General features: G+C 34.0%; 1 protein-coding gene across 1 annotated transcript in view; it reads left to right on the forward strand.

Moving 5' to 3' along the window:
• Positions 1-19: 19 nt before the first annotated feature.
• Slc30a7 (solute carrier family 30 member 7) overlaps positions 20-15,206 on the forward strand; it is a 79,839-nt gene continuing 64,652 nt past the window's right edge. The window contains exons 1-3 of the mRNA XM_026379686.2: positions 20-277; positions 499-600; positions 14,140-14,253. Of these exons, the coding sequence (XP_026235471.2) occupies positions 198-277; positions 499-600; positions 14,140-14,253 (296 nt within the window). The 5' untranslated portion in view covers positions 20-197. The remainder of the gene's footprint in view (positions 278-498; positions 601-14,139; positions 14,254-15,206) is intronic.

Genomic DNA, 15,206 nt, shown 5'->3' on the forward strand with positions numbered 1-15,206 from the left:
GCGCGGCCCGGGCCGGAAGTCAGCTAGTTCCCGGGTGTGTGTCTGTGTCTGTCTGTGTCTGTCTGTGTCTCGCAGCCACGCGCGGCCCTAGTCCGGTGCTGGGGGTTCCGGTCTGAGGCGTCACCGCTGTCACTGCCATCACCCCACGGAGCCACTTGTCAAGGGGAGTAGGCCCGGCCCTCCGCCGGGCAGAGAAGATGTTGCCCCTGTCCATCAAGGATGATGAATACAAACCACCCAAGTTCAATCTGTTCGGCAAGATCTCGGGCTGGTTTAGGTGCGGGGTTCTGTTTTGCTGGGAGGGGGTGCCCAGCAGAAGGAAAGCCCAGACCTAAAGATGGTCCAGGGTCTAGAGAGGGAGTGTTAGGGACACTCCCTCAGCCTCCCGCTGTGGGGAAAAGAGTGTGTGGACTGGGTAGGTCTTGAAAGAAGGACCGCAGCTCGGGGTCCCGGCACCCCCTCGACTCTCTTAATCTCTTCCCGATTTATCATGCCCAGGTCTATCCTGTCGGACAAGACGTCCCGGAACCTGTTTTTCTTCCTGTGCCTGAACCTCTCTTTCGCTTTTGTGGAACTACTCTATGGCATCTGGAGCAACTGGTAACCAAAGGGGAAAATGGTTGGGGCGGAAGCAAAAGGTGGAGGAAGACCAGGCACTATTTGCTTAGTGCCACGTAGCTCCTCACCGGGTGGTTCAGGTTTTACCTTTGCCACCACCTCTGTTGCTTTTTCACAACCCATATCAATATGGTAGGGCCGCCTGTCCTAATTTTCAGGTCCTATAATGTAACCTCCTTCCTGTCGCATATGGTCAGACAAGATGAACCTACTCGTTTTGGCGGATGGAGAGAATATTTCGTTTCTGAATCAGCTCACCTTAGCTTTGCCTACTTGGTATTGGGAGAAACCTGACTCTCCCTGGGGGAGTGGCATTTAGATTTCACCCTTAAGATTCTGAGAGGGAGTACTGGGATGTCCAGGAAAATGTGTGCCATTCTCTTTTTCTCTTTAATGCTGAAACTGTCTCATGATTTCCCTTTGGTCCTAACTGGGTAGAAATCCCATATAGTTTTCTGGAAACCTCTAGAGTTGATGGTTTTTGGTGTCAGCTTTTTCCTGCCTCCTACTATATTTTCTCCTTGGAAAGAGGAAAATTCAGTGTAACTATGGAAATGAAGTTGCTATTACTTAGGTTTTTGCTGTTGAATAACTTAAGATCTTGTGAAATTTTTCTGCTAAATAAGATCATCACACTTCTACTAACTCCGTCTTTAGATTTATACCCATTTGAGAATCTGATGAAAGCCAAGACTCAGAATTTTACAAAAAGCCTGGTGGTTCTTGGGTTTTCTGAAATAGATCTTGGACCCCAGATTAAGAACCTGTGCCATTTATGCTTTATTTTCTACTGATTAAACAGACTTAGTCTCTATCCTTTAAGGTTCACTTTCAAAGAGAATTGTCTTTGATCTTTATTTGTATTAAGGTTGAATAATGACCTTGGATTCTGTGATCAGGTTTTGTGACATCTATATTTTCATATAAAAAACTGTGCTTTTCAATTCAATAATCAATTCACTTTTATAAACAATACTAAGTAATCAACAGATTATAAAGATTATTGCTTTCATCACAAGTTGGGTGTCAAAGGTATATTGACAATTAAATCTTGTTATATTTAATAACCATTTGAAGCCAGTCATGGTGGCACATGCCTGTAACCATAGTAACTATGGAGGCTGAGACAGGAGGATTGCAATCAGCAATTTTGAGGCCAGCATTAGCAATTTACTGAGACTCTCAGCAACTTAACCAGACCCTGTCTCAAAATAAAAAAAATAAAAAGTACTAGGGATATAGCTCAGTGTCCATTGGTTAAATCCTCAGTACAAAAATAGTAATAATAACCATTTTTTAATCCCCTGGAAAATTATGTGTGTATGAGAGAAATATACCCCATCATAGATGTTTTCCCTGTGCACTGATGTATACTGACAAATGATTTGGAAAATGATGGCTTTAGTACTTTCCTAATTGATCTCTACAGATCAAGAGTTACTACATACCTAATTTTTACATGAAAGAGGTGTCTTAGGCATCTCAAATATCACAAAGTGGTTTATACCATAATGTATTGCAATATAAAGAAACTAACAAAATGTTCATATATAAACCATAATACAGTTGTGACACAATCAGCACACATGCCAAACTTATGACATAATTTAAGATGAGGAAAATATAAAAAATATGATAAATATTATACCATGATTAAAGTGTGATTATTAAAACAAGACTATATTGCTTTTAACATATATAATACATTGAAGGTATCACTGTGTTAAAAATCACTTTGTGATATTTGAGGTGCCTAAGTCACTTCTTTCATGTAAAATTAGGTATGTGATAACTCATGATCTGTAGAGATTAATTGTAAAGTACTAAAGCCATTATTTTCCAAATTATTTGGTAGTAGACTTCAGTGCATAAACACCAGGAGTAGGTGACTTGTTCTTCTGTTCTTAAGTTATTCGCTTTTCTGCCCTTAGGCGACTTCTTCTTTGGTACTCTCTCAGCTTATTTTTTTATTATTTCCTTCTGATTTGAAGTGTAGCTATGGCATCTGTCATACCTCTATCGTTTCGCAGGTATTCTTCTTGTGCTCATGTATGTTAACTTTCCTATCATCTTCACAAACGCTTTTAAGTGGTTATGAAGTAGAGATCTGTTCTTACTGATATTGGGCAGATTTAGAAATTACTCTGGCTTTTTCATAATCTGGTTTCCTATGTTTTATTTAGATACTAAAATTTTTTGTTCCTTTGGTTGACTGATCAATAATTTCTTTATGACTGGATTATCTTTGTGCCTCTCAGTTCACTTAAGCTTTTAAGTCCTTCAGTAAATTTCTCACCAAAACCCGCTTTGTCAGGGTCATTTCAGTGTTCAGCCTTATTCTATAAAAATAGGTTTGAAGTTGTTGGGAACATATCAAGAAATTTTTTCCCATAGGAGATTAAAACATGGATAAAATATCCTTTTCATAAAAAATTTACATAAAATGCAAAAAAATACTCTTTACAAATTAATTTCACAGAAACAGTTGATATAGTTGCAACAAATAATAAATTATTCTGGTTTTCATTCAGAGCCTTAATTCTAAAAGAAGAATTTAATTATAGTTTCTTTATATTTTTGATAGTGATAAGGTATTTCAGTGGAAGAATGGCTTAGCATTTTGTGTATTTTCCCCCCATTGAATCAAATATCTGCTTCCTTTCACCTTTCAGCTTTATTGAAATAGGAATTTTTTTCTGTATTCAGGCACCTTAGTACATGGCACATGGTAGGTGCTTAAATCTAGACTAAACATTGCTAACTACCTGTATTAGAGAAAAAAGACCCTAAGACATTAAACCCCTTTCTCTCATTCTTAGAAGTTAGGAGGAAAATGTAGAAATACTTAATGTGTTTTCTCTTACTTTGTATGTTGCTTTTCCTTCTAGCATTTTCTTTTTCTTTATTTATTGTTGAGTAATTCTTTAAATCATAAGGTAATATTAGGAATGTGGTTTTGTATTGTTAGGATTGTTTGTTTTCAAATTACAGAAAAACCTGAAATAATTGTTGTTTAAACAAATAATATTTTATTTTCAAGATGGCTGGTAGAATTCTGGCCATTCTACAGCAGAATGTTTAGAGTGCAAAGAAAAATAGGCAAAAGGCATGCACATTGTTTCTCTCTTTTTTTCACCTTCTAATTATTTTATTACATTTCTTTTTTTCTTTTTCTTTTTTTTTTTTTTTTTTTTTTGGTACGGGGATTGAATTTGGGCCTCAATCACTAAGCTATATTCCCAGCCCTATTTTATATTTATTTAGAGACAGGGTCTCACTGAGTTGCTTAGTGCCTTGCTGTCGCTGAGGCTGGCTTTGAACTCACATTCCTCCTGCCTCAGGCTCCTAAGCTGCTTATTTTATTACATTTTAATATCATCTTGAGCTTTACTCTTACGTCTCTTGTGTTTGTATGGTGGAAATTGAATATAATAATAGTGCAATGTATTTCTTTTTCTTTGAGCCGGTTTTTGAACATTTACCAATACTGAACTGATTATAGTCCTAAAAATACCTTAAATTGTTCCTTGCTTGAAAACTTCCTTTAGCGTTTCCTTGCTGAGAAGGGAGAAGTGAATTACCTCAGCTCATTCAGGAACTTGCCCATACTGTCCCTAACTTCTGCCTCTTGACAATGTCATTTCAATTGTTCTTTCTCTGTTTACTCTTATTCCAGTCCCGTGAACTTCTTTTTTTATATTAATTTAATTTTTTGTTTTTTTAGATATATATGACAGTAGAGTGTATTTTGACATATTATACATAGATGGAGTGTAATTTCCCATTCTTGAGGTGGTACATAATTGTACATTGTCTCTTCAGGAGATTTGAAACAAAACACTTTCACTAAAACTTTATCACATGTCATGCCTGCTTGCAAATGTGGTCTATTATGGTTAATAGTTTGCTGAAAGTCAAGGATTCTTTCTCAGACCTAGAGTATTGTCCTTTCCAAAGTAGCATCAGGGTCTAGAGCATATCTTGTCCAAAATATTTTTTCTACTAATTACATATAGTTTTTTTCTAGAATATCAATATAGTTTATTTTTATGCTCTTATGTTTTATTTTTACCTTATCACCTATTAAAAATTTAATTTTAGTTACATTATTTACCAAAGCTATTGGACACCCTTTTTGCCTTAGACACCAAAGAAACTCTAGTGACTCTAAAGTTTAATGTCTTTGTATTAACAAAGTAAATATTTGTTCGAGAAATGTTTAGGGCAGTACTGGACTTTTATTCAGTCCGACTTCCATATAATATGTCAGAGAAATAAAGTAATTCCTTAAAGAAAAATAACACCATTAGTCCTGTATTATTTTATGACAATTTTTATTTATCTTAGTCTTTTATCAACTTTCTTTATCCAAAGGCAACATTACTTAACTGCTATGGTGATGCCTTAGCTTTCTTGTAGTTTTATTTTTCACTTTAAAATCTTAGGTAAGTATTACATTTTGTTGAGAATTCTTAAGAGTTATGTAATGAAGTGAAGTTGTGAGTTATTTCATCTCATTAGTTTATTAATTTTATTAATGTCAGAATTCTAAGGATTTTTGTACTTGGTAATAAATTGATAGTTAATGCTTTTTTCCCTTTTTCTACCTATGGAAACCAGCTGGTAGGGGGTTTGTAAATTATGGTGATCCCTTATCTTCAATTTTCAATTGATGTTTAGCAATCAGTATTAATATACTCTTAGCTTAGTAACCAATCAACCTTTTAAAACCTTTTGTCTTGGAAATTTTAAATATTTACAAAAGGGGAGAGTTTAATGGATCTCATGTACCCATCACCCAGCTTTAATATTGGATCAAGTCATAATCTATTTTATACCATCTGTTATCCTTATCCCACCATTGGATTGGTTTAACCAGATGTAAGATGGAGCTTTTTCCATAATTACTTTAGGTTGGTTCTCTAAAAGATAGGAGCCCCACCTCTCTTTAACATAACCCAAAAGTCATTATCATCCATAAAAATCAATGATTCATTAATATCACATGCCCAGTTAGTAAGTGTTCACATGTCTCTCATTGTTTTATAAATTCTTTTTACATTTGGTTTTGAAAATTAGAAATCCAAACAAGATCTACACATAGTGTTAGTTTGGTGGATATGTCAAGATCTTAAATCTCTTATAATTTATAGCTTTTTTTTCCTTTGTTTTTGCCTCCAGCAGACCTTAAATCAAGTCCTTTTTAAAGTTTCTTTTGCCATGTTTGGTTCATATTTATTCTACATTTGCTTCAGTGTTTTAGGTTTCTCCTTAATACCCTAAGATAGTTTTCTCAAGTGTCTTTAGAAAATAGTCATTTAAAAAGTTAAATATACTGATTTTGGTAGCTGACTTTTCTTTATTGTGACTTACTAAAGTTTCATTTGGTGTAGAAATCATATAATCTTAGATAGTCTGTATGCCATCTTTACCTTTAAAAGAAACATGCTACTGAGTGCAATGTCTCATGCCTGTAATCCCAGTGGCTCAGCAGGATTGAAAGTTGGAGGCCAGCTTCAGCAATTTAGTGAGGCCTTATACAATGGTGATGTGGCTCAGTGGTTAAGTGTCCCTGGGTTCAATCTCTGGTACAAAAAAAAAAAGAAGGAAAGAAACATACCATGCAGTTAAAATGCTAATTCATCATCAGGAACATTTGTTGATACTGAAAATTATCAATAAAATTGGCATTCCTTAGAGCAGACTTTTTTATACAAGAGGTGAACTGAGAACCGGAAATAGGTGTTTTTTCATATGGATCTGTCTGTATATTTTTAGCTAAGTAATTTTCAAATCACACACTGCTTTTAGCGAACATGATGTTCTTTCATCTCAAAAGAGGAAGTAGTTTTTCAGGTAGGATCACATTTTATTAATACTGAACATAAAATGATATTTTAATTAAAATTAAGTTTAGTTAAAATTTAGGGCTGGGGTTGTGGCTCAGTGGTAGAGTGCTTGCCTAGCCCGTGCGAGGCCCTGGGTTCGATCCTCAGCACCACATAAAAATAAAATAAAGATATTGTGTCCATCTACAACTAAAAAATAAAATATTTTAAAAAAGGTTTAGTTAAAATTTAGATAAAATTGTATTTGGTGAGTATTAAAATTGCTATGCTATACCTACACTCTTAAAAAGGGAACTTGATTTTTATAATATTCAAAAGGGATTTACCTTTTATGTTTTCCCTTTAAGGCAATATTTTGTATCCACTTAATGTATACAAAATAAGTTTTTTGAAAAAAATTGTTTGCTAGGGCTACTGTAACAAAAGACCACAAATTAGGTGGTATTAAATTAGGTGTCTTAAACAACAGAAATTGATCGTCTCATAGTTTTGGAGGCAAGGAATCAGAGATACAGGTGTCAGCAGTGTTGTTTCCTTCTGAGAATCTGAGGAAGAATCTGTTCTACAACGTGCTTCTAACTTAATTAAGTTGGTTTTCTGATAATCTTTGATATTCCTTGGCTTGTAGAAGCATCACCTGTTATCTGTCGTATCTTCACATGGTGGTCTTCTGTGTGTGTCTCTTCCTCTCAAATCCTCTTTTTCATGTTGGATTAGAACCCGTTTGTTTTGTGACCTAATCTTAATTAATTATATCTGCAGTGAACATGTTTTTAAATATTGTTACTTTCTGAGGTACTGAGAATTAGGGATTTAACTTTAATTTTATGAATGAGGGAGATACAATTCAGTCCATGACATAGTGTTATATTTACTGATTTATTGATTTAAATCTATGTGTAGAACAAAAAGTCAGTAAATTTTTAAATATTTATTTAGAAAAATTATCTTGCCTTCTAAGACTGACTGATGATTGCTTAAAATAAAAATCATATATAGAGACTGGGTGCCTATAATCCCTAGTGACTGGCGAGGCCAGCCTCAGCAATTTAGCGAAGCCCTAAGTAACTTAGCAAGACCCTGTCTCATAATAAAAAAGGGCTGGGGGTGTAGCTCAGTAGCAAAGTGCCCCCAGGGGTTTAATACTTGGTATCCCCTCTCCCCAAAATTGAATATAGAATAAAACTTATACTTTAAGAAATAAAAACATACATAGGAAGGAAAAAGTAAACCTATTAACTGTGTAGACTAGTGCAGTTATTGAAGTAATTTTTAAAATTGAGTTATAAAATTCCATAATATCAATATAACTATACTGTTTTATCAGAATATAAAAATTATTGTAACAATGTTTTTCTATGTTATTTTTTTATCAGAGTATAGAAAACAGAATCATAGACAATGTCCTTATCATTGGTTTCATAGCAGTAGAGAGAAAATGGGTCTTTTACACTTCAAAATATAATCATTACTTTCAGTGTAATAGCTACTTTGGTCCAAATATAGTTTTTTGATGATACAGTGATCCAAGAACAAATCTTAAAATATTAAGTTTGAGAGAATTGTCTGTCCCTTACCTTATCCTCAGATTTTAGATTGTTCGTTTATTCACTCATTTTCATTCTGCTTTGAATTTCAGATGAGATGGTTAAAGAACTTTATACACTTAAGCTTTTGGATGCATCCATATCTGTGGTCATATGTCATAAGTTTGTGATAAAATTTAAGACATTTTCCAAAATACTTTGTAATGATTTGGAAAAGCTTATAAATTACCATTATTTTTCTTATGGGCAAATAATGTGCTTTGACATCAATTTCCAGTTCTGTAAGTATTCCAATAACTGTACTATTTGGAGAAATTTAAAAGTAGGCACAGAACCTTTCTGTTCATGATCTTGCCTCTTCCAAAGTTGTTCCCTGCTATTGCTTGTTATTCTATGCTAGGTTTGTGGTGGGAGCAGAGGAGTATTCATTAACTTGACCCAGCCTTAGACTTATGCAAACCCTGTAAATCTGGACCTCTGGGCTATACTTTTTTTTTTTTAAAGTTTGTTCTTTTTAGATATACATGATAGTGGAGTGATTTTGACATATTATATATAAATGGAGTATGACTTATTCTAATTAGGATACTTTTTAAAATATTTTTTTTAGTTGTCAATGGATTATTTATTTATTTATATGTAATGCTGAGTGTCATACCCAGGACCTCACCACATGCCAGGCAAGTGCTCTACCACTAAGCCCCAACTTCAGCCCTAATTGTACTTTTATCAACATTTTTATTCCTTCTCCCATGATAGCCAAAATGTGTCATGTATTATGTGTATGTCCTTTGGTAGTAATAGGTTTCTTATTCCTTCCTAAGTGGTAGTTGAATATCTGCTTTGTGTTAGTATGGAATTTCCTATACCCTGCTTTAGTAATCCTTTTTTGAGTAGTTGTTGTAGTGTGGATAATGTGGGGTCTTTAAATTATCCCAAATAATATGTTATTTCATTTATCTTGTAAGAATCTTACGATAATGCACTTTAGTTTTCTTCTTCAACCTTGTATGCTAGTATTGTCATACGTTTCACTTTTGCATGTTATAAACCCCATAACAACAGTGTTTCTATTTATGCTTTATATTAGAGATTAGCAAACTTTTATGTAAATAGCAGACAGTAAATAATTTAAGGGCAATATAATCTCTGTTGCAACTACTCCACTCTGCTGTTGTAGCACAGAACTAGATTTAGATAATGCATGAACTAATGACCATAGCTGTATTCTAGTAAGACTCATAAGAACTGATAGAGGCCTGGATTTTGCCTATAGGCCGTAACTTGGGAATCTCTGCTTTAGGCAGTCAATTATCTTTAAAATAAATGAACAAATAAATGAAACTTTATTGAGATATAATCTGTATGCCATACAACTTACCTGTTTAAAGTATATAATTCAGTGGATTTAGTATATTTAGCACGGTTGTAAAACCCTCATAACAATCAACTTTAGAACATTTCATTTTCCCTGAAGGAAATTTTATATCCCTAGCTGTCTACCTCTGATTTTCTCTTCAGATTCTTCATTCCCTGACCTCTCCCAATTCTAGACAACCACTCTACTTTCTGTCTCTATGGATCTGCCTATTCTGGAAATTTTATATAAATGGAATCATACAGTATATGATTCTTTTAGAGCAGTTTCTTTCACTTCACATTATGTGTTCAAGATTCATCCATGTTGTACATATTTTAGTTTTTCATTTACTTTTATTGTCAAGTAACATACCCACAGTGTATGGAAGATTTCAATTTCTTTACATCTTTGCCAAGCTTTTTATTAATCTGCCTTTTTAATTATAGCCATTCTAGTGGGTGTGAAATTATTTTTCTTTATGGTTCTGGTTTGCATTTCCCTATAATTAATAATGTTAAGTATCTTTTCATGTGCTTATTGGCCACTTATATGTTGTCTTTAAGAAATATCTGTTCAGGGATATATGCTCAGTGGTTGAACACTTGTTTAGCATAGTTAATTTTTGTGTCTTTTATAAGGTTCCAGAATCATTTTTTGCATGTTGATATTCAGTTGCATCAGCACTATTTTCTTAAAACAGGATTTATTAAAAACTCGATTCTTTCCACCATTGAATTATTAAGGCATCCCTGTCAAAAATCAGTTATCATGTACGTGAAAGTTTATTTCTGAACACTAAATTTTACGCCATTGATCTACATGTTTACTTGTATGCCAGCACCACATTTTTTAAAATTCATGTAGCTATATATGAATTTTGAAATTGGGAAGTGTAAGTTCTCCAACTTTGCCCTTCTTTTTCAGTATTGTTTTGGCTCTTACGGTTCCATTGTTTTCAACATGAATTTTAAGATCAGTTTGTCCTTTTCTCCATTGAAATTAGTTGGGATTTTGATAGGGATAAGTTGCATCTATAGATAATTTAGGGAAATATTGCCATCTTAAAAAATGTCTTCTGGATTTGGGGTATAACTCAGTGGTAGAGAACATGCTTAGCCTGAGATGAGGCTCTGGGTTCAATCCCAAGCACTCAAAAAAAAAAAAAAAAACACTTCTGATCCATAAACGTGGAAGGCCTTCCATTGACTTAGGTCATTTTTAATTTCTTCAATAATATTTTGTAGTTTTCATGTATAAGTCTATTTATTTATTTCTGAGAATTTTAATTTTTTTTGATGATGTTGTAAATGGAATTTTTTTCCAAATTTTATTTTTGTTCTTTGCTACTGTATAAGAATATAGTTCATTTTGGTATGTTAATTATGTATCCTGTAATCCTACTGAATTCATTAATTAGTTTTAATAGTTTAATATATTCCTTAAGATTTTATATGGACAAGATTTTGTCTGGAAATAGAGATAATTTTACTTCTTCCCTTCCAGTCAGTATCCTGCTTAATTGCCCTGGTTAGACTCTTCAGTAAACAAAAGGAAAGGGACATTATGGTCTAGCTCTTGATCTTTTGGGAAAATAGTATTTCACCATTAATGGTGTTAACAGTGTTTTTTTTTAATATTTATTCTTAAGTTTTAGGTGAACACAATATCTTTATTTTACATTTATGTGGTGCTGAGGATCAAACTCAGTGCCTCGTACATGCTAGGTGAGCATGTACCACTGAGCCACAACTCCACCCCAACAGTGGGTTTTTAAAGATACTACATATCAAGTTGAAGAAGTTCCTTCTATTTCAAGTTGTGTTTTTTTGTTTTTGTTTTTTTAATCATGAAGGGGTGTTGGAGTATGTCAAATGTTTTTCATTGTATATTGAAATGACTGTGTAGGTTTTATCCTTTATTCTCCCTATGTGGTGAATTACCAATTTTCATTTGCATTGTTGGGTTAAATCCTACTTGGTCATGTATATATTATTTTTTATATATTGCTGAATTTGACTTGCTGGTGTTTTGTTGAGGATTTTTTTATGTCCATATATGTGTGTAATTCCTTGTGATATTATTTTGTTTTATTTTGGTAGTGGAGAACTATTGTTCTTATTTTTGTGTTGTAGTCCCTTATCTGTTTTCTGGAAGAATTTTTAAAAGAGTAGTTTAATTGTTCTTCTAAGTGTTTGATAGAATTTGCTAATGAAAGGAGAATTATACTTTTTTTTGGTTGGAAGTTTGAAAATTATTAATTTATTAATTTAATCTTTTTTTCTTGTCATAGTTCTGTTCAGATTATTATTTTTCATCAGTTTTGTTAGATTGTTTTTAGGTATTATTTAATTTATCTAATTTATTGGATATTGTTCATAATATTTCCTTATAGTCCTCTTTATTTCTTTACATCAGTAGTAGTGGTCCTCCTTTAGTACTGATTTTTAGTAATTTGAGTCTTTTCTTGACCAGTCTAAAGGTTGCCAATTTTGTTGATTTTTTTTTTTTGTGTGTGTGTGTGTGCAAAGAACTTTCAGCTTTATTGATTTTTTCCTATTTTTTTCTATTCTCAATTATATTTAAAAGATATTAAAGGTAAGAAGATTATCTTTTATATTTATTCATATAATTATAATTTCAGTACTCTTTTTTTAATATATTTTATGTGGAATTATCCATACCCATGTAGCTTTATTATTGTGTTTAACTTGGTTCTGTATAGAAAAGGTATTTTGCATAGAATTCTAGATTGCTGGTATTTTTTTTCTCTTTCACTTCTTTAAAGATGTTGCTCTATTGTGTTATAGCTTAAATAGTTTCTGATTAAAAATATGGTATAACTCTTATCTTTCATTTCTTTTTACCTAGTTATTTTCCCTGACTTCCCACTTTCTGATTTTCTAAGACTTTTTTCTTTCTCTTTAGTGTTAAGAAGCTCTAAAATGTGTGGGTTTTTTTTTTCCCCTTGCGTGGAATTCATTAAGCTTTTGCATTAGTGATTTGCTTTCTTTTAATGAATTTTAGAAGATTCTCAGATACTTTTCCTTTAAATATTCTTTGGATCCTATTCTTTCTTTTCTACTTCTGAGATTCCAAATCCATGTTTTGTTTGTTTGATAGTCTTGAATATGTTTGATCTGTTCTGATTTTTGTTTCTACTCTTTCCTCTTCCTCTTTGTGTTTTACTTTGTATACTTTTGATCTGGGTCTGTGTCCATTCTATTCAGAATCCTATGTATATTTTCCTTCAGCTTTGATATTATAATTTTAAAAAATCATTTTCATTTGTTTTTAATATATGTAGTTTTTCTCTCTGTGGAAATTTCCCACTTGTTTATAAATTTTCTCCAGCCTTATACCATATATTTCAACACATTAATCATATATGTTTTAAAGTCCTTCTCTGATAGTTCCAACATCTGGGCCACTTTTAGTTCTGATTCTGTTGACTACTTTAGTTCTTGAAAATGGGCTCTCCCTCTACTTTGATCTTGTCAATGTGTCTTATAAATATTTGTTGAGTGCTGGATATTGTGTTTAAAGAAATAGTTGAGACTGAGATTAATATTGACTATGCCCAGAAATGGACACCCTAATTTCCTGTCTTGACCATTAATGTGGATAGTGGTTTTGAAACCTGACTGGTCAATGGCTGAACTGGATTTAAATTGGGTTTGGGTCTTTGTTGTTGAAGTTAGTTTCAACAAGCCACAGACTTTAAACTTTTCCAGTGGTTTTTATTATCTTGTGCTTAGTGAGGGATTTTGAGTACTAGAGGGTTTTTTCAGGATTCTTGCTCCACTCTTTACCTTCAGTAGTCTTGCACTCCTGCACCATGAGGGAATCTTGGTGCTGTCAGTGGTAGATTGCTGTTCCCTTGTACTTTATTCAAGGCTGGAGGGTATGATACTAGGTTCTCCCTTTGTAGTCTTGACTGTGGCAGTCCTTGTTAACCTGAGCGTCAGGGTGGGTAGTTTTGTTTTTTTTAAAACAAAGAATAGAGGTTTATTTATTTATTTATTTTTAAATATTTTGTTTTTAGTTGTAGGTAAACATACACTATCTTTATTTTTATGTGGTGCTGAGGATCGAACCCAATGCCTCACACATGCAAGGCAGGCGCTTTACCATGGAGCTGCAGCCCCAGCCCAAAATATAGGTTTATTTAGATCATGGTTCTGAAGGTTGAGAAGTCCAATATCAAATTGCCAGCATCTAGTGAAAGGATCTTCTTGCTGCATCATAACATGGCAGAGGGCATTACATGGCGAGAGAGAGCAAGTGTCTCAGGATGGGTTTCTTAATATTCTTGCATCTCCCCTTTTCCCCAACCTGTTCTTCCCTCCCACCCCTTAGCCTGGCATATCAGGAGAGCAGTGCAAGACACCTAATAATAGCAGATTTTTGCTTAGCATTAGTGTAACATTCTGAACCCAAGCAGATTTCAGCTTCTCTTCCAGTAGCAAATGACTCTTTTCCCTCCGTCTCCTCTTAGTGACAGCTGACTTCTGCTAGTGACAGGTGGGAAGATGGCTTTTGTTTCAACTCTTCCCAGCAGCATCTGGACTTTTCCTTGGGCAAAGAGTAGGAAGGTTTCTATTTTATGTATTTAAAAGTCATCTGTGATGTCTTTCTATATATCATATTTAAATGTTGTCTCTTTAGAAGATAATTCCTGATGAACAGATGCTGAGCCTTAGACTTTTAGAGAAGGATGCCTACTATTTGATTTTTATTGTAATATGCCAATATGTTTGTTTTCCAGCTTAGGTTTGATCTCCGACTCTTTTCACATGTTTTTCGATAGCACTGCCATTTTGGCTGGATTGGCAGCTTCTGTTATTTCAAAATGGAGAGATAATGATGCTTTCTCCTATGGGTAAGATTCTTAAGAAATCTTTTTCTTGAAGTATAAGGTAAACACACAAGCAAAACACACAAATCTTAAGGTTGATGAGTTTTTACAAATTGAACATGGTTTTGTAACTTGAACCCTTGACATTTCCCTCCCACCCCTCTTCTAGTTCCTTCCCATTCACCTCCCGAAAGGTACTCATTTTCTTAACTTGCCTGTTTTCAAATAATATGTAATTGGAACCTACAATATATAATTTTATTTGCAGCTAAATTCTTTTGCTGGTCAGTAGGCACTTGGTTTTACCAAAAACTTTGAGGTGAGATTGTTCTAGATAGAAGGATTTCCTTGAATAGGAAAAAGAAGAAAAGAAGCATGACCATTTTCATACACTGAAATTTTTTCTCTTCTGCCTTTGCCTTTGTCTTCCTTCCTTTCATTCTCTCTCTCCCCCTTCCGCCCTCTCCCTACCCCCCCCTTCCTTCCTCCTCCCTTCTTCCCTCTCCCCTTCCTCCCTCCACCCCAACCCCCCTTCCTCCCTCCCTACAGCCCTGTCTCTTCTTGGGCCTTCATGCATACATACATGTGATCATTCTCTTTCCTTTTCCTCTTTCATACATTTTCTCTCTTTTTCCTTTTCTCTTGTCATTTCCTCTCCTTTTTACCATTGTAACTCTCAGGCTGTTTCTGTGTTCTTCCCTTCTTAACACTTCTGCTCAGTTTATTTTTTCTCTTATGTTCTCAATCTTTCTTTCTTTCAGCACTTCCTCCCTGAGCTCTCTCATGTAGTTTCTCTCATATATCTCTCTCCAACCTCTTACATGCATTCTCTTAAACCCTTGTTCTTCTACTCTTGTTCCTTCACTGTTTTCATTTTCCCTCAGCTTGTTTTAGTTCATAGCAAGCAACACACTCATTGTTTCACATGCTTCTGTTTTCTTTGGATATTTATTGAGGGTCGACTATAAGTTGAATAC

Source organism: Urocitellus parryii, chromosome 11, assembly GCF_045843805.1.
Source record: "Urocitellus parryii isolate mUroPar1 chromosome 11, mUroPar1.hap1, whole genome shotgun sequence".
NCBI lineage: Eukaryota > Metazoa > Chordata > Mammalia > Rodentia > Sciuridae > Urocitellus > Urocitellus parryii.